Source organism: Telopea speciosissima, chromosome 6 (assembly GCF_018873765.1).
Source record: "Telopea speciosissima isolate NSW1024214 ecotype Mountain lineage chromosome 6, Tspe_v1, whole genome shotgun sequence".
Taxonomy (NCBI): Eukaryota; Viridiplantae; Streptophyta; class Magnoliopsida; order Proteales; family Proteaceae; genus Telopea; species Telopea speciosissima.
The window spans coordinates 37,997,329-38,020,643 of record NC_057921.1 but is presented as its reverse complement, the minus strand read 5'-3'; the positions used below and the strand labels follow the sequence as shown (position 1 = coordinate 38,020,643).

The following is a 23,315-nucleotide window of genomic DNA, read 5'->3' as shown; positions in this document are numbered from 1 at the left end:
ACACCACCGAATGTTCTAACTGGTTGATCAGAGGGATCGACCGGTGTGATTATCCGTTGAGTGTTATAGTGCTTGATCAATAGCTTATGATTCAAGGATTTTAAATATAACTTTCATAGGCTTAGACACTCACCTCTCATGGTTGTCAACCAGCATAGCCAACACATCACCTGTGTCAGTGGGAGCATCATTGAGGCTTACAATATAAAAATATATAATTAGATCCATTTCAGGTGCGAGTATGACATCCCCCCTATAGAAATTTTGACCTCGAAATTTAAATTATACCTGAATCAGCTAACAGGTAAGGATGCTTGTCACTAAGGGTGTCAATTTGTGCGGTTCTGGTTATTCGGTTCGGTTGTGGTGTGGTTCACATTTTGAAAGGTGAAATCAAAACCAAACCGGATAGAACTCAGTCAAAATCAGAATTGTTTTGCATATGGTCCAATTTTACGAGTTTTTATTCGATTTTCGTTATCTAATTCACAACCAGTTTACACTCAGTTTGTGTAGTGTCGGTTTTGAGAAATAATAATGAAGACAACCTCAATTTTCAAGAACTTTATATTCCCATGTTTCCCCATTCTCTCCCGGTCTCCTTCACTCGTCTTATTTTTCATGCCTATGTGATTAAAAAAAGAAAAACAACTTCCCATCTTCACCTACCCTTCTTTTTCTTTCCTAATCTTTGTTTTTCCATTTTTTTTCTTCTCTACTCTCACATAATTATTAAAAAAAAAAAAAAAAAACTATTTCTTCTATTAAAAAGTATTGTTTTGTTATCCATTTTAATATCATCCATCATTTTCAATTCATACTTGAACAAATATAATATACAGTTAACCCATGACATGTTACTTATTGAGTAAATTACTCCCCCCTCCCCTTGATTATGCCCGAATGACAAGCCCCACCCCTGGGTATTGAGAAATAACTCTCCCCTCCCCTAAAAACAAAAGATTCTATCAACCATACCCATATTGGCTGATGGTGTTAGAAATGCAATCAAAAAGATAATAATACCCTCATCTCTAACCTCATTCCCTTCTTTTTTATTTTTTTTATTTTCTTTCTTCTTTCTTCTTCCTCATCCTACAACCCCACCCGCTGCCACCCCTCTGCACATCTGAGGATATATGGCTTATTTTGGTTTCATTAGGTTTGAGAGAGAGAGAGAGAGAGAGAGAGAGAGAGAGAGAGATATGTTCCATTAGCTCTCTTCTAATGGAATATAGTTCAGAAACTGAAAATCGAACACAAAATAAGCACTCCTGCTCTCCATCTCAAACTATGCCGACCCTGAAGCCTGGTAACCCCATATCCTTTGAGAGACTATATATACACGATATGAATGAGATCTCCAAGGCAGCTTTGGTGATCTTGAAATTGTTAGAGCTCTCACAAACGATCGGAAGTAGTTGCACTCCTGTTCTCCATCTCAAATCTCGATCAAACTTGCAATTGGTATGCAATCTCTTTGGTAAAACACTAAAACTGATCCTTCGAAGCCTTATTCTTATCTTCTCCTCCAAGTACCTTCAAAGCGCAGTCCCCATGCTCTTAGCCTTGGCGCTCCCACTCTCAGCAACATCCCTAATCCCATCCAAAATTCCAACACATATCTCTTTTAACTTCTGAAATACTCTTCTCTCCTCCACACTGCACTGAATTCAACAACACCGAAACCGCATTCTTCCTTACCCTAATGATTGTCGTTGTCAATGTGTCCAACAAATCCACCAAAACTGTTTGAGTTAAAAAATTACCGCAAGCGTACGGGTCAATCGTAGCTACAGGTCGAACACGAGGAGATATAAGCCACTCTATTTAACTAACTTAAAAGTAATGCAAAGTGAACCATTGTTAATTAAAATATTAAACTAATGGAAATTAAATTAACGGATCATATCTAACAAAATTACGTATTTAAAGAATTAAGTTGACGTCCTAACACATGAACATCTAACCTATCAAACTAACGCAAATTTGTAGAAATAAAGAGAACCTATCAAACTAACGCAAATTAGAAGTAATAAAAATGTAGCCACATATCCACATCAACATAAAGGAAATAACCACATAAAAGAAAATAACCACATAAAAGAAAAATAAAAGAAATAGAGGGAGAAGAAGAAGAAGAAGAAGAAGCGAGAGAATAAGTTTAGGAGTTTAGATAGTAAAGCCTGGATATGCTTGCATGAATGTAATTGAAGAGCTTGAATACTTGAATAAACTTACCATGACCTCCTCTTCTAAATCTTCAAGTCTTGTCATCAACTTAAGAACTTAGACTAGGAGACTTAAAACCTAAACTAGAATTAAGAAATTACAACCCAATTGATGACATGAATTGAAATTAAAGCATAAACTAAATCTATTACAACCATTAAATAAAAATCAAAAAGCAAACTAGAACTTAGAAAAGCCAAAAATCACAAATTACAAGGAGAAGAAAAGAAGAAATTTCACTAACTGAATGAGCAATTTTTACAAGAGAGGTAGGGGGTATTTATAGGGGGAAGGAGAGAAGAAGGGAGAAAAGGGAAGGGAGAGAGGCCTCCACGATTTTGGGCTTCTCTTCCTCTAAAAATCGTGGAGAGGAGAGAGAGTATGGGAGAGCTAAGGGAATATTCCCTTCTCCTTCCTCCTTTACAATGCCTTGGCTCCCAAGAAAAAAAGAGAAAAACTAGAAAGAGGGAGAGAAGAAAATATTGTTTACATAAACCTTCTATTTCTAGAAAAGTAAATTTCTAATTCTAACTTATGCTTCCTTTTCTTTGTAGATATCTTCTCCAAGCAATAAAATCAAAGCATCTTTGATTTTTCAATCTTCCATAGATGAGAAAATATCTTTCAAAATAAATCTATCCCAAGTGGAATTCCAAAAGTGCCCTTGAAAAGTTGGAGGAGAGAGAGAGTGATGACTAGGATTTCACTCATAATTAATGAAATACCAAATCTATCCTTCAAAAAACGTGGAGCATGGGGTGCTTATATAGGCCTCACCATTGTGTTCCTTGCGAAAAATCACCCAAAATAGACCCAAATTTTGTCCAATTTGTAGTTGGGGAGCCCAAGATATCTCAAGTTGAAGTTGGACTGTCCAGAGCCTTCCAAATGGTATCTCTCGGCTAACAGAAAATATAACTTCTAATAATTATGCTAAAGCCCCTCGAATCCAAACTTTCGCTTCACTTTGTCTCTGGCCGACTATCAATAATTATAAATAAACCCTTGCATGCCATTTTCGCATGTTGTTACGAAAATGGCCATAACCTCTTCGTTTCAACTCGGAATCCAGTGTCGTTTGAATTATTACGAAGCTGACTCAATGGGCTACGCATCCATACTATTAACACCTCAAAATTATATTAAGAGGCCCACTGTACTCACGTTCAAATTTGATTGATTGGCTTTATTCTTTCAGTACTCAATCCAAACTTGATTTTCTCGACTCCTGAGCGTTTTTGGCTATTCTTAACATCTTTTGCTCTATTTTCATAAGAATTCATCTAAAACCTGAAAAGCACAAGAAAGCACCGAAGTAACTCTGTCCAATGTGGTAAAATGTATGCTTTATGCCCTAAGATTTCACACATAAATGTGTTCATCAGATTCCCCCACACTTGAACGTCACTTGTCCTCAAGTAAACAAAAAGAAAAACTAACCTAGGATGCAAAAGTCCTAACTCACTTTTGTAGGAATCATGGTTGCACTTAGCATGTGCAACAAGCCTTTAAACCCCTAGGTTACCCCTAGTGGACGAGTTTTGTCTCGTGGGTGTTTGCAGTGAATATACACCCAAAATTCAATAAGAAAAAATTATGCAAGTTTTAATCATGGCATAAGTAAGATAGTGCACTTAATCCCAAAGGAATACTCAACTAAAGATTAAGGAGCCAAAGGTTCCCCCACACTTGAATTTTATCACCCCACATCAATTCAAGTAACAAGCATGCATTAAGGTCAAGGGATCTCCTCATATTTTCTAAATACTACTCACCTTCAAGTAAACCACTCATAGCATTGATGGAACCAAAGACTTAGGCATTGAGTATTTTTTACCATACTTTCTTTCCAGGCATTAAGGCAAAAACTTTTTTTTCTTTCTCAACCATAAACTCTACTCCACTACTGTTATCTGAATGACATGGTGGAGCATACAACAGACACCCAAGTACTTGGTAGCTTCGCTTTTTGCATATATCTAATAAGACTTTGAGACATTGATGCAAGAGTTTTTTTTTTTTTTTGAGTTTCCTTCCAAGGAATTTCGAGCAAGTCACCCTGCTTCATGAGGCACAGTGCCCTGTCTAGTCCCAAGGAATTCCACTTTTCTTTCTTGCTTCTTCTTTTTTTTTTTTTTTGCCTTACCTTGCCACAAACAAATTGGTCTCAACTACTAGCCAAAAGATCGAAGGGTCCATAAAATACATAGAGGAATCTAACCATCAAATGAAATAGCACTCATATTTTCCAACTCAATCCCTCTCACCAGTTACATACCAACTACCATCCTTGAAAAGGAATTTTTTTTTTATTATTTCGTACGCTAGTGGACCTAATTCTCTGTCTCTCTCGCTTTGTAATCAAAGAGACTTATGCACATAACCAAACTATCGCCATAATCAAAATTCACAAAATTCAGCAATTAAGTCCAACACACCCCCCACACTTAGATCATGCAGTGTCCTCAATGCATGCAGAAAAGAAAGAATAAGGACAAGGGATGAGATGAGGGGGCTTACCAGATATAATCAATAAAGAGGATCATGAAGAGTCATGACCTCTACAAGAATTACTAGGGGCAGCAACAGAAACCTCAATCCATGGCCGATAAATGTAGAAAGAGCTTCAGAACCAGAAAATACACGACCATGAATTTTAGTAAAGCAAGAAATAACATGAAAATTAAGCACAAATGAGAAATACCCAACAGGAAAATCTGTCCTCAAGGGACAGTGAAAAATGAAAACAGTGAACAATAATCCATGTAGACAAATCCTCCCATTCCCTCCCATGGTTAATGCAGAATGCATGTCATTATCATAAAAACCAACCAAGAATGGATCACAGTAAGTATAAAAAGGATCATGAATATCAGTAACCTCATCCAGATAATCATAAAAAATGGGAGGTTTACTCAAATCAATCCTAGCAATAAAACTATCTGTCATTTGCATAACTTGGTTTGCCAAATAAGGATCACGATAATATGCTTGAAAAGCATTAGGACTAGCATTGTCCTCCTCAATAAAATCATCAAACCTAGGAGGTTTGGACCAATCAACATACGGGACAATTGAATCCTCAAAATGACAATCATCTGGGTTTTCCAAAGAGAGGGAGGGAGATCGAATCTCCTGGGTTTCTATGCTATCATGAAAATTTGATTCTAAATCAATAGAAACACTAGGTTCACTAGAATCAAAAATTTCAAGCAAAAGTTGGGCTTCCCCAGGTGGCTCATCAAACTTCGCTTCATTAACATCTTCAGGAGACTCAATCTCAACAAATAAATCATCTTGAAAATCATTTTGTTGGGGTGGACTCTCATTAACTTCGAACTGAGGTGGTGGATTTTCAACATCATTAAACTGGAATTTGGTGACATAGATTAGGTTCAGGCTGGTTAGGTAATGTACCCATTTCCTCCTCCTGTAACATGGTGATCAGTTGAAAGAGTTGCTTCTCCATTCTATTACTACTTTCGATGGAAAGGGCAACGTTCCTGTTAAGCTCACTCCGTCTGGCCTCCTCACCCATTTTCTGAAACTCAGGGGGTTGGTGATATTATTCAAGGAGAGGTGGCTCATTGAGATTCAATGGAGGTTGGGCAATAGAGGACCAAACTGACCATGGTATTGGAAGGTTATTCCATTGATCCCATGAGAAATTGGGATGATCACTCCACCCTTGATTGTAAGTACCAAAAGAATTGTACTGAAATAGGACTCGCATTCTCATCACCATAGCTACCCCCATAAAGATTAGGGCATCCTTCCATAACATGGATAACCTGGGGATGTGACCAATCAAAATTTTCTGAAAGCCCATAATTGGGTTGAGAAACAAAATTGTACTGGGGTGGAGCAAAGTGGTTCTCTAACTCACTACTTTTGGCCGCCCTAGCCTGTTTAAACCTTTCCCCCAAAGTCATATGTGCCTTAGCATGGTTCCACCTTTCTCCTAAAGTCATAGGTGAAGGTGTACCTCCCATTATTCCAGGCATGCATAAACTAACCACCTATCCCAAATTGAGGTATCCCTTAGAAAAATTAAAGAAAAAAAAAATAAGAGACTAGAAAAAATCACCAAAAACAGGAGCGAGTCCAAGGTAGATAGTGCATCTATCCCTACAAAATCGAAACAATGGTTCAAAAGCTGTAAGGATGCCATATAGGTTGACAGCAAGGGAACCCGTATAGTCTTCTATAGCCACCTACGTGCGACTCCAAGTGGATTCTGATGTAGAGTGGAGGTCTACTATACATTTATGTTTCCTACACTTTCAGTATGTCGCTTTCCTGTTATCAAGAGTGGTTACTTCCAAAGATAAGTCACATGCCAATCCACCAAACCTAGTCAAGATGAAGCGTCATAGGTAACTTAATCCTATGAGGGACACCAAAAGATGGAGGGTTGAAGCATATGAAGGACTTTAGGTTGGGCGCACATTATTTGAAACAAAAGAGAAACAAGAAAAGGTTTTCAAAAACTGTTTTTTTTTTTTTCCAGAAAAAGAAGAGAAAATAATAAACTAAAACACTTCGAACTACTTAAAAATCAGAAAAATAAAATGGACAATAATCTCCCCGACAACGGCGCCAAAATCTTGTTTGAGTTAAAAAAATTACTGCAAGCTTACGGGTCGAACACGAGGAGATATAAGCTACTCTATTTAACTAACTTAAAAGTAATGCAAAATGAACCATTGTTAATTAAAGTATTAAACTAATGACAATTAAATTAACGGCTATCTAACAAAATTACGTGTTTAAAGGATTAAGTTGGCGTCCTAACACATGAACATCTAACCTATCAAACTAACGCAAATTTGTAGAAATAAAGAGAACCTATCAAACTAAAGCAAATTAGAAGTAATAAAAATGCAGCCACATATCCACATCAACATAAAGGAAATAACCACATAAAAGAGAATAACCACATAAAAGAAAAATAAAAGAAATAGAGGGAGAAGAAGAAGAAGAAGGAGAGAATGAGATGGAGGAGAGGGAGAATGAGTTTAAGAGTTTAGGTAGTAAAACCTGGATGTGCTTGCATGAATGTAATTGAAGAGCTTGAATACTTGAATAAACTTACCATGGCCTCCTCTTCTAAATCTTCAAGTCTTGTCATCAACTTAAGAACTTAGACTAGGAGACTTAAAACCTAAACTAGAATTAAGAAATTACAACCCACTTGATGACATGCATTGAAATTAAAGCATAAACTAAACCTATTACAACAATTAAATAAAAATAAAAAAACAAACTAGAACTTAGAAAAGCCAAAAATCACAAATTACAAGGAGAAGAAAAAAAGAAATTTCACTAAGTGAATGAGCAATTTTTACAAGAGAGGTAGGGGGTATTTATAGGGGGAAGGAGAGAAGAAGGGAGAACTGGGAAGGGAGAGAGGCCTCCACGATTTTGGGCTTCTCTTCCTCTAAAAATCGTGGAGAGAAGAGAGTGTGTGGGAGGGCTAAGGGAATATTTTCTTCTCCTTCCTCCTTTACAATGCCTTGGCTCCCAAGAAAAAAAGAGAAAAAATAGAAAGAGGGAGAGAAGAGAATATTGTTTACATAAACCTTCTATTTCTAGAAAAGTAAATTTCTAATTCTAACTTGTGCTTCCTTTTCTTTGTGGATATCTTCTCCAAGCAATAAAATCAAAGCATCTTTGATTTTTCAACCTTCCATAGATGAGAAAATATCTTTCAAAATAAATCTATCCCAAGTGGAATTCCAAAAGTTCTCTTGAAAAGTTGGAGGAGAGAGAGAGTGATGACTAGGATTCCACTCATAATTAATGAAATGCCAAATCTATCCTTCAAAAAATGTGGAGCATGAGGAGAGAGAGAGAGTGATGACTAGGCCTCACCATTGTGTTCCTTGCAAAAAATCACCCAAAATAGACCCAAATTTCGTCCAATTTGGAGTTGGGGAGCCCGAGATATCTCAAGTTGAAGCTGGACTGTCCAGAGCCTTCCAAATGGAATTTCTTGGCTAACAGAAAATATAACTTCTAATAATTGTGCTAAAGCCCCTCAAATCCAAACTTCCACTTCACTTTGTCTCCTGCCGATTGTCAATAATTACAAATAAACCCTTACATGCCATTTTTGCACATTGTTACGGAAACGGCCATAACCTCTTTGTTTCAACTCGGAATCCAGTGCCGTTTGAACTGTTACGAAACTGACTCGATGGGCTACGCATCCATACTATTAACACCTCAAAATTATGCTAAGAGTCCCACTGTACTCACGTTCAAATTTGATTGATTGGCTTGATTCTTTCAGTGCTCAATCCAAACTTGATTTTCTCGACTCCTGAGTGCTTTCGGCTATTCTTAGAATCTCTTGCTCCATTTTCACAAGAATTCATCTAAAACCTAAAAAGCACAAAAAAGCACCGAAGTAACTCTGTCCAATGTGGTAAAATGTATGCTTTATGCCCTAAGATTTCACACATAAATGTGCTCATAAAAAACGATCAAACTAGATACCTTCCAATGATGGTAATAAGGGATTCAATGATGTCGACTTTGGATCCGATGATGGGGCAGCTGTCTTCTTTGATGAGGAGGTTGTAGAGGGTTGCAGTGACAGTTTGAACACTGATAGGGGTGGTGGTGGGGTGGCAAAGGATGTGGGAGATGGCGTCGAAGGAGTGCTGCTACGACGTTTTCTTGGGCGAGTGGAGAAGACTGAAGAGAAGCAGAGGATTTCGATGAGATGAGGATTGCTATGGCTTTGACAATGATGGAATGGCTGTCTGGGTCGTATTTGGACATGAGAGCCAAGAAGGGTATCATTGTAATATCACACTACATAAGGGCATTTTGGGGTTTAAATGAAAATATTAAGATTGATGTCATCACTTAACAACGATTTTTCACGGAATGGGTACGGTTGATTGAATCTTTCGATTGCAGGGGAGGGGAGAGCTATCACTCAATATGCAGGGGTAGGGCTTGTCATTCGGGCATAATCGAGGGAGGGAGGGGGAGTAATTTACTCTTACTCTTACTTTCATGGAGTTCTACCTTCCCAGATGCTGCAGTGTTAATTAAACTAGCTATAAATTCTGATCATAACCCGCTTGTAATTGACACTGAGGGTGGAAAATTAAAAGGCCAAAGACCATTCTGTTTCGAATTGATGTGGTTTAGACACCCAGATTGCAAAAAAATTGCCATCAAGGCATGGACATCAGCCACTATTGCTTCTTCTTCTCCTGTGCTTTATCAAAAGATGGCGAACTGTAAGCCGATCTTTCAAAAGTGGAATAAGGAGTCGTTCGATCATGTACAAACAAAGATTAAAGGTTTGCAACATAAACTTCTTATTTTGCTACAGGGTTCTAACTCAATTTCTAGCCAGGCTCATGAGGAGGAGATTATTAAGCTTCTAAATGAGGAGTTAGCAAGAGAGGAGGAAATGTCAAGGCAAAAGTCATGTTTGTCCTGGGCATAGCTAGGGGACCGCAATACAAAGTTCTTCCATATGTCCACCATTTAAAGGCGTAGCAACAATAGAATCCGGCGGCTCAAGACTTCAAATGGGACTTGGACTTAAACAAAGGCATAAATCTATCAAGAAATGCACAAGTACTACAACCACATTTTCCTATCAGAAGGGGCGGATCAAGGAGCGCTACAACAAATTCTTCTTTCTATTCAACCACAGGTGTCGAAGGAAATGAATGGCAAATTATGTGCAACTTCTACAAAGGAGGAGATTCAAACAGATCTATTTGCAATGGCGCCTTTGAAGGCACTAGGTCTAGATGGGCTTCCTCCTGCATTTTTTTAGATATATTGGGATGTCACTCAGGAGGATCTCTTTACTTTTGTTCATGACTTTTTCACTATAGGTCAATTATCATCCAAATGTAATGAGACTCTCTTATGTTTACTTCCAAAAAATTCTAACCCTGAATATGCAGAGCATTATAGAGTAATCAGTTTATGCCCAGTTGTAGTGAAGGTTGCCACTAAAATAATGGAAAATCGCCTCAAGGAAGTCATGGATTTGCTAATCTCTCCTACCCAATCAGCTTTCATTCCAAACAGATCAATTTTTTACAATGTCTTCGTCGCTCATGAGATCTTCAATTATATCAACCACAGGAAGAAGGGCAAGAAGCATTTTTTGGCTTTGAAACTAGACATGAAGAAGGCGTATGATAGAGTTGAATGGGTCGTTCTTAAGCAGCTCCTCCTTCAATTCGGTTTTTCAACTCACTAGGTTCAGATGGTCATGTCCAATCTTAAGTTTGTATCATACAAGCTGATCATCAATGGTAGCATTTGAGAAACGGCTATACCATCGAGGGGTCTACGGCAGGGCGACTCGCTATCTCCAGCATTATTCATTTTATGCTCTCAGGCCCTTAGCAGTATTATATCAACCTCAGAAAGCAGTGAACTTCTAAGAGGCATTCAGGTTTGAAATTGCACAAAGTAGATTTCTCATGCATTATTTGCCGACAATTATTTATTATTTTCAGAAATGAAGCTCCCAGAGGTGTGCCAATTGAAGCTTTGTTTGGAGACTTATTGTAAGGCCAGTGGGCAAGCGGTGAATTTAAGCAAGTCCTCCCTCTCCTTTAGCCCCAAGACACCACTCAGTTTTTTATGGTGGTTTTCCCGCATCCTCAAAATTTTTTATGGTAAGAGCCCATCCAAATATCTTGGCCTACCTATAGAATTTGGATTGTCAAAATCTACTCTATTTAAGGATAGTTTTGGGAAAACAGGGAAGCAGCTAAGTGTTTGGAAGCAACAACTTCTTTCTTATGCTGGTAAAGAGGTTATGTTAAAGTTTGTTGCCTTCTCAATGTCAAATTATGCCTGCTCACATTTTAAACTCCCTACCTCACAATATGATTGTCTTCGGAAAGCAACAACAAATTTCTTTTGGGGTGATGGTTCGGATAAAAGGAAGATTCATCGGATCTCATGGTTGAGGCTTTGTCAATCCAAGGAGAATGGTGGCTTGGGATTTAGAGATCTGGCCTTACATAATGAGGCTCTTTTATCGAAGGTGGCTTGGCGGCTGTGGAGCGATCCAAACTCTATGTGGACACAATTTATCAAAGCTATCTATTTTCCAAATAGGGAATTCTTGCAAGCAAAAATGGGTTCTAACCCATCTTGGGCATGGCGGAGTATAATGGAGGGATGGAAAGTGCTTGAGTTAGGTCTTATATGGCATATTGGCAATGGTGAACAGGTGAACATATGGACATATCGATGGATTCCATCTTTCCCCGATTTTAATGTACAACATGCCCCTCTTGTTGATTGCCCTTTGTTGAAGGTTTCAAATTTAATAGATGAGAATAATAGAAATCGGAAGCATGATCTCTTGGACCTTTATTTCCATCCCTTGGATAAAGAGGCCATTCTTCAAATTCAATTGGGCTAATGACTGTAAATTATGGGGAGCTTCAAAGAACAGTATCTACTCGGTCAAGAGCGTCTACCATCTCTTGAGTAACCAATGGGTGGAAAGCAAGGAGAGAAATTCCTCATCTACAACCTTACCTCAGTGGAAGGAGGTACCTTCTTCAGTTTGGAAATCTATTTGGAGTAGTTCCTCTTTGCCAAAAATTAAACACTTCCTATGGAGGGCTTGTGGTGATGGTATTGCTTCTGGTGTAGCCCTTCATCAATGGCGAGTTCCAATTGATAGGCAGTGTTTACGTTGTGGAGCGGCTGAGGAAACAAATGAACACATTCTTTTGTACTGTCCCTTTGCACGGGCTATGTGGTTTGGCTATAATTATCATCAACGTGTCCCTAAGAATGTGCGGTTATCTAGGTGGATATCGGGATGCTCTTCTCTTTTTTCTATGGGGAAAGCAGCTGCTAAGGAGGCTATATCCCTGGCTTCATTTATATGTTGGCATCTATGATGTTCTCGGAATGCGCTATCGTTTTCATCTAAGGTTGAATCTCCTAATGATGTGATCTTATCAGCACATCGCGCATGCACTGATTTTCTCGTGGCTTCCAAGCCTCCTCTAAGGTCGACGGCTACTCCGTTACCTTCATCAACCTCCATGGTCTCAATTTGGATGCCCCCCCCTCTTGGTAGCTTCAAGCTCAACTGTGATGCCTCTTGGAACCCAAACAAAAATTGAAGTGCTTTGGGTTTTCTAATTCGAAATCATCTTGGTGAGTCTCGGGTGGCTATATCAACTCCTTCTATGTTCAACAATATTTTGGTTGGAGAGGCAATGGCTATTAGGGATAGATTACTTGAGGCTTTTTCCGAAGGAACCTATATGCTAGTGGTGGAAAGTGACAACCAAGAGGTTATCTCTTATCTCCGTGATTTCACGAAGATTCCGGGTCTCTCAATTAGACCGATTGTCAGTGATATTAAACATCTGGTTACTTATTTTGACCATGTTTCATTTCAATATATTCCAAGGGAAGCCAATGTTGTGGCTGATTCCCTTGCCAGGAGGGCTCTATCTCTTATGGATAGGATAGTGTGGCCCAATTCCGATCATTGTGTTTCTGTTGATTCAATCTCAGATCCCAGTAGTGTAATCCGTGTTCTTCAATAGTAATTCTGTTTACCGAAAAAAATAATTATGTTTATTAAATTAATTAATCCAATTGATGCACGGACGGACCTTTATCCGCTGCTGTGCCATCGTACGGCGTAGCAGCGGCCATGTGTGCACAGTGGGGCCCGTTGTGCACACATGGCCTCTGCTGCGCTGCACGATGGCACAGTAGCGCTGCAGTACTGCACAACAACAGATAAAAATTTTGCATGGACTAGTATTCAAGTAAGAGGTACCAATTTCTACAAACTAGACACCTTCCGATGATGGTAATAAGGGATTCAACGATGTTGACTTTGGATCCGATGATGGGGCGGTTGTCTTCTTCGATGAGGAGGTTGTAGAGGGTTGCAGTGGCAGTTTGAACACTGACAAGGGTAGTGGTGGGTTGGCAAAGGATGTGGAAGAGGGCGTCGAAGGAGTGTTGCTACGACATTTTCGCGGGCGAGTGGAGAAGAGTAAGGATGTAAACAGATCGAATTTGGTCAGATAGTGGCATTTTCAAATTCGTATCCGATTATATTCGGACGGATTTGGATAATATCCTATCGGTTTTCAGACGGATTCGGATAATATTTTTTGAATATTGATTCTCCTAAATAGATATGAACATGAATTGAATACGAATTTTCGACTATCCGTTGACATCTTTACCATTTTTATGATGAGGGTTAGTGTTGAGACATGAGAGTGAGCAACTACCCTTTCTTTTACTCTTTTTAGTCTTTGATTTTCTTACACTTTTTACTTTTGATTAGTTGTATTTATTTTGATAGATATGTGATTCCATGTATCACATTGCATAAAACAATATATATAAATCAATAGAAAATCTAGAAAAAGAATCACATTATCTTAACTAACAAAATTATAAAAATAAGAAAACAAAATTTTAACTTCAAAGGATAGACGGACACAGACATAAATTTCAGATATTTTATTACCGTTGGATTGCTAAATGAATCAGATAATAATCGATTGGATAGGGGGATTTTCATATTCGTATCCGATTAGTTTCGGACGGATTCGGATTCTCCTAAATGGATACGAATGCGGATCGAATACAGATTTTCAAATATTCGTTGACATCCTTAGAGAAGAGGAGCAGAGGATTTCGATGAGATGAGGATTGCTACAGTTTTGACAATGATGGAACGACTGTCTAGGTCGTATTTGGACATGAGAGCCAAGAAGGGTAATATTGTAATATCACACTACATAAGGGCAATTTGGGTTTAAATGAAAATATTAAAGATGATGTCATCACTTAGCAGCGATTTTTCACGGAATGGGTACGGTTGATAGAATCTTTAGATTGCAAAGAAGGGGAGAGCTATTACTCAATATGAAGGGGTGGAGCTTGTCATTCAGGCATAATCGAAGGGAGGGGAGAGTAATTTACTCTTACTTATTTTATGTATTAAATTAATTAATCCAATTGATGCAAGAGCTAGTATTCGAGTAAGAGGTATCAATTTCTATTCGATTTTTTTAGTTTTTTATTCAATTTAAATTGTGATTTTACGGCGCAAATCAAATTAGATCATTTTTTCTGCGATACAGTTCGATTTGATTTGATCCACTCATAAACGGTCGGTTCCGGTTCCATTTTGACAGACAGCATTGGGCAGTAAACAGAGGGAAATAAATAAAAGAGGGGAAATAGACTTCCCAATATAAATTCGGTTGGGCAGAGAGACACACCAAAACATGCTGGTGCCAATGGAATTTCACTTATTATATATAAAAATCCAATGGAATTTCACTTCTATAAACGCCGACGCTGACCATCGAGCGAATGTGGATCACAGGCCCAATCCAACTGCATGATGACGCCGGACAGGTCAGACAGGAAGTTGTTGACGTGGTCTATGGGGTTAAACACGTTATCCATTGTGAAGGTGTTGTTACAATTTGCAACGTAGCTCGAGAGATGGATGCGATAGACATAGAGATCCTTCATTGATTCATTAAGTTCCTTGAAGCTGGTGACATAATTCGTCCCTGCAAACCCGTAATCAGGACTTGGACTTTTCGATCTTAACTCCCCCTCCTCCTAGGAGATAATCAATCTTTGCTATTGCGTGTTGGACCTCCAAGCGAGTACGAAGGAAGGCTCTTCTCTTTGCCTGCTCGCATGTTTCAAACTTCAGGCTCTTCGTAACGTCGAGGCAGAGGGGTACAGGTCCTATTATTGCCAGAAAGACCAGTACTGAGGAAGGATCCAGGAACCTCTTCTGGTTGGTGCCCCACATGTTCTTCAGATTGAAGAGATACCCTGCTTCTGACCTCCCTGTTTCTTCTATATATCTTCCTGCTTCAAAGGCCTCTCTTCCGATTCGTGACCACCCCTCCTCCTAGCAGCCCGGTCGGGTAATTGGAACCTTAATTTTCTCTCTAAATTAACCTCGAGGTAGAGTTATATATATGTTAAAATACATTTTGATTTGAACTAAAAAAGATACCGGACGTTTCGGTTGAATTTGTTAGTTATGGGTAACACTGTCAAGCTCACCTTCTTGATCATAAAACCTTAACTGCTTCAATCTTGTCTTTGTTGTTTTAGGATTGTATTAGCTACTACTGATAGCTCTTGGAATCCGGATCCTCCCCCAACAACAACATTATTGACCTCTTCAATTACCGTATCTTTATTTATGCCACCATTTCTATTCATTTATGGAGATGAGAGAATATAAGATATTTTCAATATTATTTGGGCTTCTTAATTAATTATACCCTATTCTATTGATGTGGGTCTATGAGTATAAAAGTGGGTTTATTAGGATTATTTTAAGATTAATGGGGGTAAACTATTAGTTTTTTCTATTGTAACTATGAATTGAATTATGGTTTGTATTTATTATAAATACATGGTTAAGGTCTCTGCAGTCACTTGATCTTATTCTCTGTTCTTTCCACCAAGGATGTGAAAGGTGTGTGAGACAAGAAGTCTAGAGATGATCCTAATCAAAGCTTTATTCACGAAAGATGGCGACACAAAGGATGATGAATAATTCTATATCGTTCTTCTCCAACATACGTGCGTGTAATAAGGTATACATTGTTTTTTCCATTATTTTATTCAATCGTGTTCTAGTTCTCTGTATATATGGAGATGGATTCGGATTTCTCAAAACCCAAACATTTTTTAACATAGAAACCTCAGTTATCTCAATTTTTTTCTCCTCTCTTCCTCTTTCATAGGAATCTTTTTTAGATACCCTGTTTCTATCTTCCTTCTTCAAAGGCCTCTCCGATTCGTGACCCTTGGCTCGATTTGGTTGGAAGCTTTTCTCTCTAAATCTCAAGGTGGATTTATAACTTAAATCATAGTTGAAAAACCAAGTTTTCTGACTAGACGCATCTTTCAGAAAACCTGGTGATTCGTCCTTATCAAACCCCGTCAAGGCGTGTCACGTCTTTTAATTTTTTTAAAACAATAAATATGTATAAATTAATAAAAAAAAATCATAAAAATACAAGAAAAAGGGAAAACCAGAAGGAAAAAAAAAAAATCAAAGCACATATCATTGCATTCTGAGTTTATACCATTGAACAAGAGAATAGAATTGAGGAGTTGGGGGTTTCTTACTATTATAGAATATGGATTTACTACTCTACTCAACTCAGATTCTAAGTGAATCAGCATTATGGGTTTTAAAAAAACGACTAAACTCAGCAAATTTGTCATGACTCGGGTAAAAATACTGAGTCTTATTTGACTCGAACGATTTATGACCCAGTCTCGTCATCTTTTACCTTGGCCTAGTCTACATGACTATTGACCAGGTTTTCCAAAATTTTGATTCAACTCGGGCAACTCGCCCCAATCAAAACCTGGTAAACCTTATCGGTCCTACCTGCTCTCACTCATCTGTCTCTTTTCCTTCCGGTGTTGTTGAAGATCCAATGGTTGAAGTTGATGTTGGGCAGGTAATCGTACACCAGCATCAACTCGTTTCCTTTCTTGCACCAACCCCTCATGTGGACTAGGTTCTTGTGCTGAAGCCTCTCCATACTTGAGATCTCCACCATAAACTCCCTCAGCCCTTGCTCTGAGTCGTGATTGATACACTTGACTGCCATATCTATGTTGTTTGGTAGAATCCCCTTGAATACTTCACCAAATCCACCTGCACCTAGACGTTCCTCCTTTGGGAATCCCTTTGTTGCTTCTCTGAGCTCCCATTCCTCGATCATGTCTTCCTCTGCTTTCCTCTTTTGCTAAACCTAGTAAGATCCAAGTAAGATCCCAATCAAACAAAGGAGACAAATTGAATTGATGAAATTCTGGTTTTTACTAGAGCATTAAACGAAGAGGATGATGAATGTGATGTTTGGAAAATTGGTAATTTGGCCGTGTTTATGTCTTTAGGGCTTCCTTCATCGCTGATTATTGCTCCATCGCACCTTAACAAATGATATGGTGCGACTACAGGGATGATGGTCTTTCCAATCAATGATTTCGTATGGAACCTTTTCATAGGTCAAATCAGAAGACAATTAATGTGGTTCAAAAGTCAATATGTGTGTTGGGTTAGGGATGTACTTTCTCCACATAGAAACATGGAAGACATCATGTACATCTTCCAGAGAGGGAGGCAGGGCTAGTCTGTATGCAACAAGCTCAACCCTAGCCAATATCTCGAATGAACCAATGTATCTTGGACTTATCTTTCCCTTCTTATTGAATCGCATTACCCCTTTGGTTAGTGACACTCGAAGAAATACTTTATTTCTACTCTGAAATTCCAAGTCCTTACTTTTGACATCAACATAGCTCGTCTGTCGAGATTGGACAGTCTTGATCGTTTCTCTTATCAGATGTACCTTCTCTTATGTAGCTTGAATTAGTTCTGGACCTAATATACACCTCTCTCCTACTTCATTCTAGTACAATGGAGGTCTACATATCCTTCCATACAAAGCTTTATATGGACCAATACCTATAGTAGTCTGGTAACTATTATTATAAGCAAACTCAATAAGAGAGATATGCTCATCCCAACTAATTTTTATTGTATGCGGTTCCCTGACCGATGCGGTTCCCTAGTGCCTCTCACAAGAAGAGGGTGGACCCCACCCAGGCAAAGTGTTCAGTCAAGTGCCCCGGGTGGGTCCCACCCCCTCTTGTGAGAGGCACTAGGGAACCGCACCGGTCAGGGAACCATACCTAAACGATAACGATTCTCATCCCAACTACCCTTCATGTCAAAGGTACAAACTCTAATCATGTCTTCCAAAAGATTTCCCTTTTAATGTTAATTTTTCATAGTTTAAGCCCATTTTTCAAAAAATGTTACCATAAATTATTTACAACTACATAGTCACCAAATAGTTTCTCAATTTCATATCTATTATGTCTAATGTTTACCAAACGGTTTTCATTTTCTAAGAAAAATCACTTTTATTAATGATTTTTTAAAAATAGATTATAACAAGCCTTCCGTTTTTTACTTTTGATTTTATATTGTATTTAGATATGTGAGTCCATGCATCACTGTGCATGAAACAATATACATAAACCAATAGAAAATCTACAAAAAGAATCACATTATCTTAACTTATAATTATAAAAAAAATCCAATAAAATAACTTAATCGGATAGACGAACACAAAGATATATTTCAGACATTTTATTAATGTTGGATTGCTAAACGAATCAGACAATAATCAGTTGGATAGTGGGACTATCATATTCGTATCCGATTAGTTTTCAGACTGATTCGGATTCTCCTAAACGGATACAAATGTGAATCGATTTCGGATATTCAAATATCCGTTGACATCCTTAAATTTCTATTAGAGCTCTAGTTGGCAACACTATGGCTGGTGTCGAGCGGAGACCATCGTTATCATGCCAAAATTGAAGATCATCTCGAGATGTCCTCACAGAAGACATTGCTGATTTTAATAGACTAGAATGACCATAGCATTTATTACCAAAAAATAATAACTATAGCACTATCGTCTTTAACTTTAAGTGAGGAGCAAAATCATGAGCAATATGTCTAAATATGTTGATTACAAAATAGATTCATCCCTTTGATGTATATTACCTGGGGAGGTTTCTCAAGAATCTACTTTTTTTCATTTACTTATTTTCATATTTCCTGTTTTAATCTGTGCAGGATTTCAAATCCCAAAACTAAGTACAATAGGATGAACTTATCTTATTTCTTTATAGATGGCAAGTTTAAATTGTTTGCTACAGGCTCGATCAAATCTTCTCTCAAATTAGAACCAGAGTTATTTTGTATTCATATAGGGCTTGATCATGCCTCCAATTTAGAGTTATAAAAGAAATGTGGTGTTCGAATCAGCAGATCTTTGATTTTCTTCCTTCTCCAACTACTAATCCTTGGTTGTGGCATCTCCCTCGGTACCTTTTGTATATTAGCTCTGTAGGACTTAAAAGTTTAGTAAGATAGAGGATCTTTTGTGTTCTGCAGTAGTTTCGAATTTGGCCATAAAGACCCCAGACTTTAACTCTCTTGTATATTCCTCCTTTTAGTTAATTTCTTTTTTTCACAAAAAAAAAAAAAGACTAACTACGGAAAGGTAAGGAGTAGGTTAAGAATCAAAGAGATTTATTATAAATTAAGTAATTATCTATATTAACTATTAAAGTGAGAGTGGGTTCGTTGGGTGAGACTATGAGGAGTGGGTGAGTTATGGGTCACACAGACTTATTACAAATTAACTATGAAGACATGCTTTGTTTCAAACACTTTTGAGGGAAAATTACGAGATTAGCCACAAATGAGTTATACTATACAAAACTGTCTACTCCATCTTTAATTTAACAAATATAACCAAAGAGAAGATTACAATTACAAGAATAGGCAAAACAGTGTTATACAATCATGAGTACAACAATCGCATTTTTTTTGGACAATTTTACCCTTCCACCTTTCCTTCTTGATTACCATGTCCGCCTCTGTAACCCCTACCGCCCACCATTGCTGCCATATCCCGCCCCTGCTGCCGCCCTCGCAATCACCCTAACTTGTGTTGTATCTGCTTTATCTGGACTACCATCCTCCAATCCACCCGGCCATCCCCTTGCAATGGCCGCAATGCCCAAGCCCGGTCTCCTTTGGCTTCGGGGACCAACTTCTCCACTTTTTCTTCTTCTTCTTCTTTGGCCCCAGGGACTACCTTCTCACGGAGAAGCGCTTGCATGGCTGAGGTTGGGTCTTCTTCTTCTTCAACCTACCAACAATGTCCCTGAAAGAAATAGAGAACATTATTTTTCTGCAGTTTAACCCATCTTCGAACAGAAAAATATATTAGAAATTGTACATCTCCAAGTCCTAGATACCAGCAAACTGTTGCTGCTTCCTCTTAATCTTCTTCTCACCGCTTTCGTCCTCTCCCACACGGCCTCAAGGAATCCATCTTCAAATTCTTCCGAACCTTTCTATTCCTGAAATCGTATTCTACGTCTATCTCGCTCAAACTAATTATGACCAAAGAGAATAGATTAGCATGGGATTTAATAGAGAAAGATTTTGATCCACTTTTTACATTTAAACGAATAGGAATTGTATCAAATAAAAAAGCTACCAAATCAAAACTCTCTTCGATTTGAATAGGAAAACAGGGGCTCCGTTCCTGCTCAAAAACTTTTCACAATGAAAAAAAGGTTAACATAACACAAGTTCTCTTTGATTCGATTAGAAAAATGAGTGCGATGACCAATTCGGCTGAGTTTTTGTTCTCCATCCATTTCGGACATGGCAAAGCCACTGGGAAAGGTTCCAAGATTAGGTGAATCACCTCTTCCCCATCCGTCCATGTTGCCTCCGCTGCAGAAGCGTACTTTATTCTTCCCTGTCACATGTAAAATCCCATTCTCTACCTTCACCTGCTCACCAACACCACCACCACCACCATCCAAAACCAAAAAAATACCAATCCCCTACTTATCCATTTCCGGTTGCAAAGCCAGCGGCACAAAGATGGTGGACAACGCCACAGATCCAATGCCCTGCAACAATACGGTGCTAGGCTGGCCGACAAAGCCTATAGGGCAGCTGTGCTAATTTGGCAGTCCAAGGTGAGATGCAGGGACGCTGGTGGCAGAGGACACCATACGTGGTGGGTTGGTTTGAACGGTGGGTGAGTGCAATGGCAACAGGGGTGGGATGTGGTAGCAGTGGTGGGGCGGTAGGGTTACAAAGGCGGCGGACATAGTAATCGAGAAGGAAAGGTGGAAGGGTAAAATTGTCCAAAAAAAATATGATTGTTGTACCCAAGATTGTATATCACTGTTTTGCCTATTTTTGTAATTGTGATCTTTTCTTTGGTTATATTTGTTAAATTAAACATGGAGTAGACAGTTTTGTAAAATGAAACTCAATTTGTGGCTAATGTCCTAATTTTCCCAACTTTTTAATTGGGTCATTGTTAATATTTATTGTAATTAAACAATTTTATTTGAATCATTACTAATATTTATTGTAATGAAAAAAAAAAAACCCATCACTCGTCCTGATTAGGTTTGATCAGACTGAAACGAGTAAAGAAAACCTGGTTTTTCAACTATGCAATAAACTAAGAAATAAGAAAATGATTAAAGAGAGCTAAAGAAAGTAACAGGAAAAACAAAAAGTTGCCAACGAAAAGGTCTTCTCTTCTTTACACATAAACCAGACAGACTTTAAAAAGAGAGCTAAAGAAAGTAACAGGAAAAACAAAAGGGAAAGTAGAAGAAAGACTACAAGTGAATCCCTTGATCATATGATAAAGCAGAAGCATTAACATCAATTGGTAAAGTTGGAAATGGTGGCATGTGGCTCAACAGCCTTAGCAGCAGGTGAAGGTTCAACAGTAGGAGATGGAGGAACTGGCTTGGTCAAGAGCTCAGCAGGCAAATCAGGAATCCCTTTCAGATAAAATGTGTAGAACAGCTTAAAAGGGAAGATCAATTGCTGCAACTTCACCTGCCCATAAACCCCTTCGAACACTCCTGATCCACCCGTCACAGCAAGATACGTATCTTCGTAGGTCAGATAAGGCCCTTGCACGGAAATGTGTCCGTAATCCCCAAAATAAAAGCTGTAGATCGCCTCAAATCGATCTCCGTTTTTCTCTGGTACATGTTGGATCAACACACATATCCCGGCTGTTATGCCCAATCTCTTCTGCAAATCTCCGCTATAAACCTGTAATAATCATAGAGTTAATTCGGACTAATTCGTTTAATTTCTCAGAAACAGAGTAAAAAATTTCATCTTTCCTTTCCCCAAAACCAAAAAAGAAAGCAGCTTGCCTTGTTGGTAAAAGGGACGAGATCACCCAATGAGAGATGCTCCTGTTTCTGGCTCAAGCGTAGCGTTACAGGGCTTCCACGGTCTCTTTCGTTGATCTCGTACACAAAAAGCTCCTGAACTTTGGCTGCAGATCGACACAATTTGAGAATTACTTTTACTCAAAACTAAAGGAACAATTTTTTTGAAAGTAGCTAGAAAATAGAATTACTTACTGGGTCTAGTTGTGGAAGACGAATCTGATTCATGATCCTCTTTCTTGCAGCAGAAGGATCTGGTAGCGCTGCTTACAGATCTGAGAATCCGGCATGACGGTGAGTCGGAAGTCTTAAACCCTGAGAGCTTCTGAGTTTGAGAATAGGAAAGAGATGATCTGGAATCCAGTGACCTAATTCCTGAAGATATGCTTTTGAGAGCTGCAAATGATCTTGCAGACGCCATTGATGGTGGGTGGAACAAGAAAAAGGGTCAAAGTGGGTAAAGGAAACGGAAGGTGGGTTCTGCACTAGAGTACATTACCTGCAACAAAAGATATAATAAAAGGGTAGGCGAAAAGTAAATGGAGAAAGTGAGAAACCGACAAAGAGAATAGCTTTAATTTTTCCACGTGTTTTTTTTCTTCACCTGAGAATCAATTTTAATTGGATAAAATACACGTTCCCCTTATATTGCACCCAATATTCCTCGTATCCCCTAAGCGGCTCAATATTTTACGTATCACCCTTCAATATTTCACGTATTATATCTGTTTTACACCCCAAATATCAGATAGATCCAATCCGTTAAATGCCACCATTAGATGCTAAAATTTTAACCATTTTACTCTTTGCTTCATTTTCTTAAATCTAAAAAGATTTAATTACCCTCACTTATTTGTTGTCCTAAACTAATTAAAATGATCATTTTACCTTTTGTTTTATTTTTATAAATAAAAAGATCTAATTACCCTCAATTATTATCTTAACCTAATTTAAAAAGACTATTTTACCTTTAAATATTTGTTCTTAAAAATCCCAAAATGCCTTCACCTTCCTCAAATCATCATCTTCTTTTACATACCCACCATCACCACCATCCACCATTGGCTTTGAGTTCTAAGACAAATGCGAGGAAAAGGGCTGTCATTGTTGAGGAGAAGAAAACTCAAAGACAAATGCGAGGAAAAGGGCTATCATTGTTGAGGAGAAGAAATCGAGTACCGAAATGGTCGGTGAAGATGGAGTAT

At 38.3% G+C, this 23,315-nt stretch overlaps 1 protein-coding gene across 3 annotated transcripts; it reads right to left on the bottom strand.

The window, feature by feature from the left end:
- Positions 1–2,116: 2,116 nt before the first annotated feature.
- LOC122663856 (allene oxide cyclase, chloroplastic-like) lies at positions 2,117–22,554 on the bottom strand. Of its 3 annotated transcripts, none has more exons than XM_043859508.1 (4): positions 22,306–22,554; positions 22,093–22,217; positions 21,569–21,985; positions 2,117–2,157 (listed from the first exon to the last, which is right to left on the bottom strand). In XM_043859508.1, the coding sequence occupies exons 1-3, from the start codon at positions 22,529–22,531 to the stop codon at positions 21,584–21,586; spliced, it is 753 nt and encodes a 250-aa protein (XP_043715443.1). In that variant the 5' UTR covers positions 22,532–22,554; the 3' UTR covers positions 2,117–2,157; positions 21,569–21,583. The 3 variants fall into 3 exon arrangements, with proteins under 3 accessions (XP_043715443.1, XP_043715444.1, XP_043715442.1); XM_043859509.1 differs by lacking the exon at positions 2,117–2,157 and adding an exon at positions 7,196–7,222; XM_043859507.1 differs by lacking the exon at positions 2,117–2,157 and having other exon boundaries at positions 21,533–21,985.
- Between the last annotated feature and the right edge of the window lie 761 nt (positions 22,555–23,315).

Bases quoted from the DNA above. Each gene is read 5' to 3' on its own strand.
- LOC122663856 (XM_043859508.1), bottom strand. From the start codon at position 22,531: ATGGCGTCTGCAAGATCATTTGCAGCTCTCAAAAGCATATCTTCAGGA. The intron at 22,218-22,305 runs GTAAGTAATTCT...GTCGATCTGCAG, and splicing joins GTCTTCCACAACTAGACCCA to CCAAAGTTCAGGAGCTTTTT. The intron at 21,986-22,092 runs GCAAGCTGCTTT...TGATTATTACAG, and splicing joins TCGTCCCTTTTACCAACAAG to GTTTATAGCGGAGATTTGCA.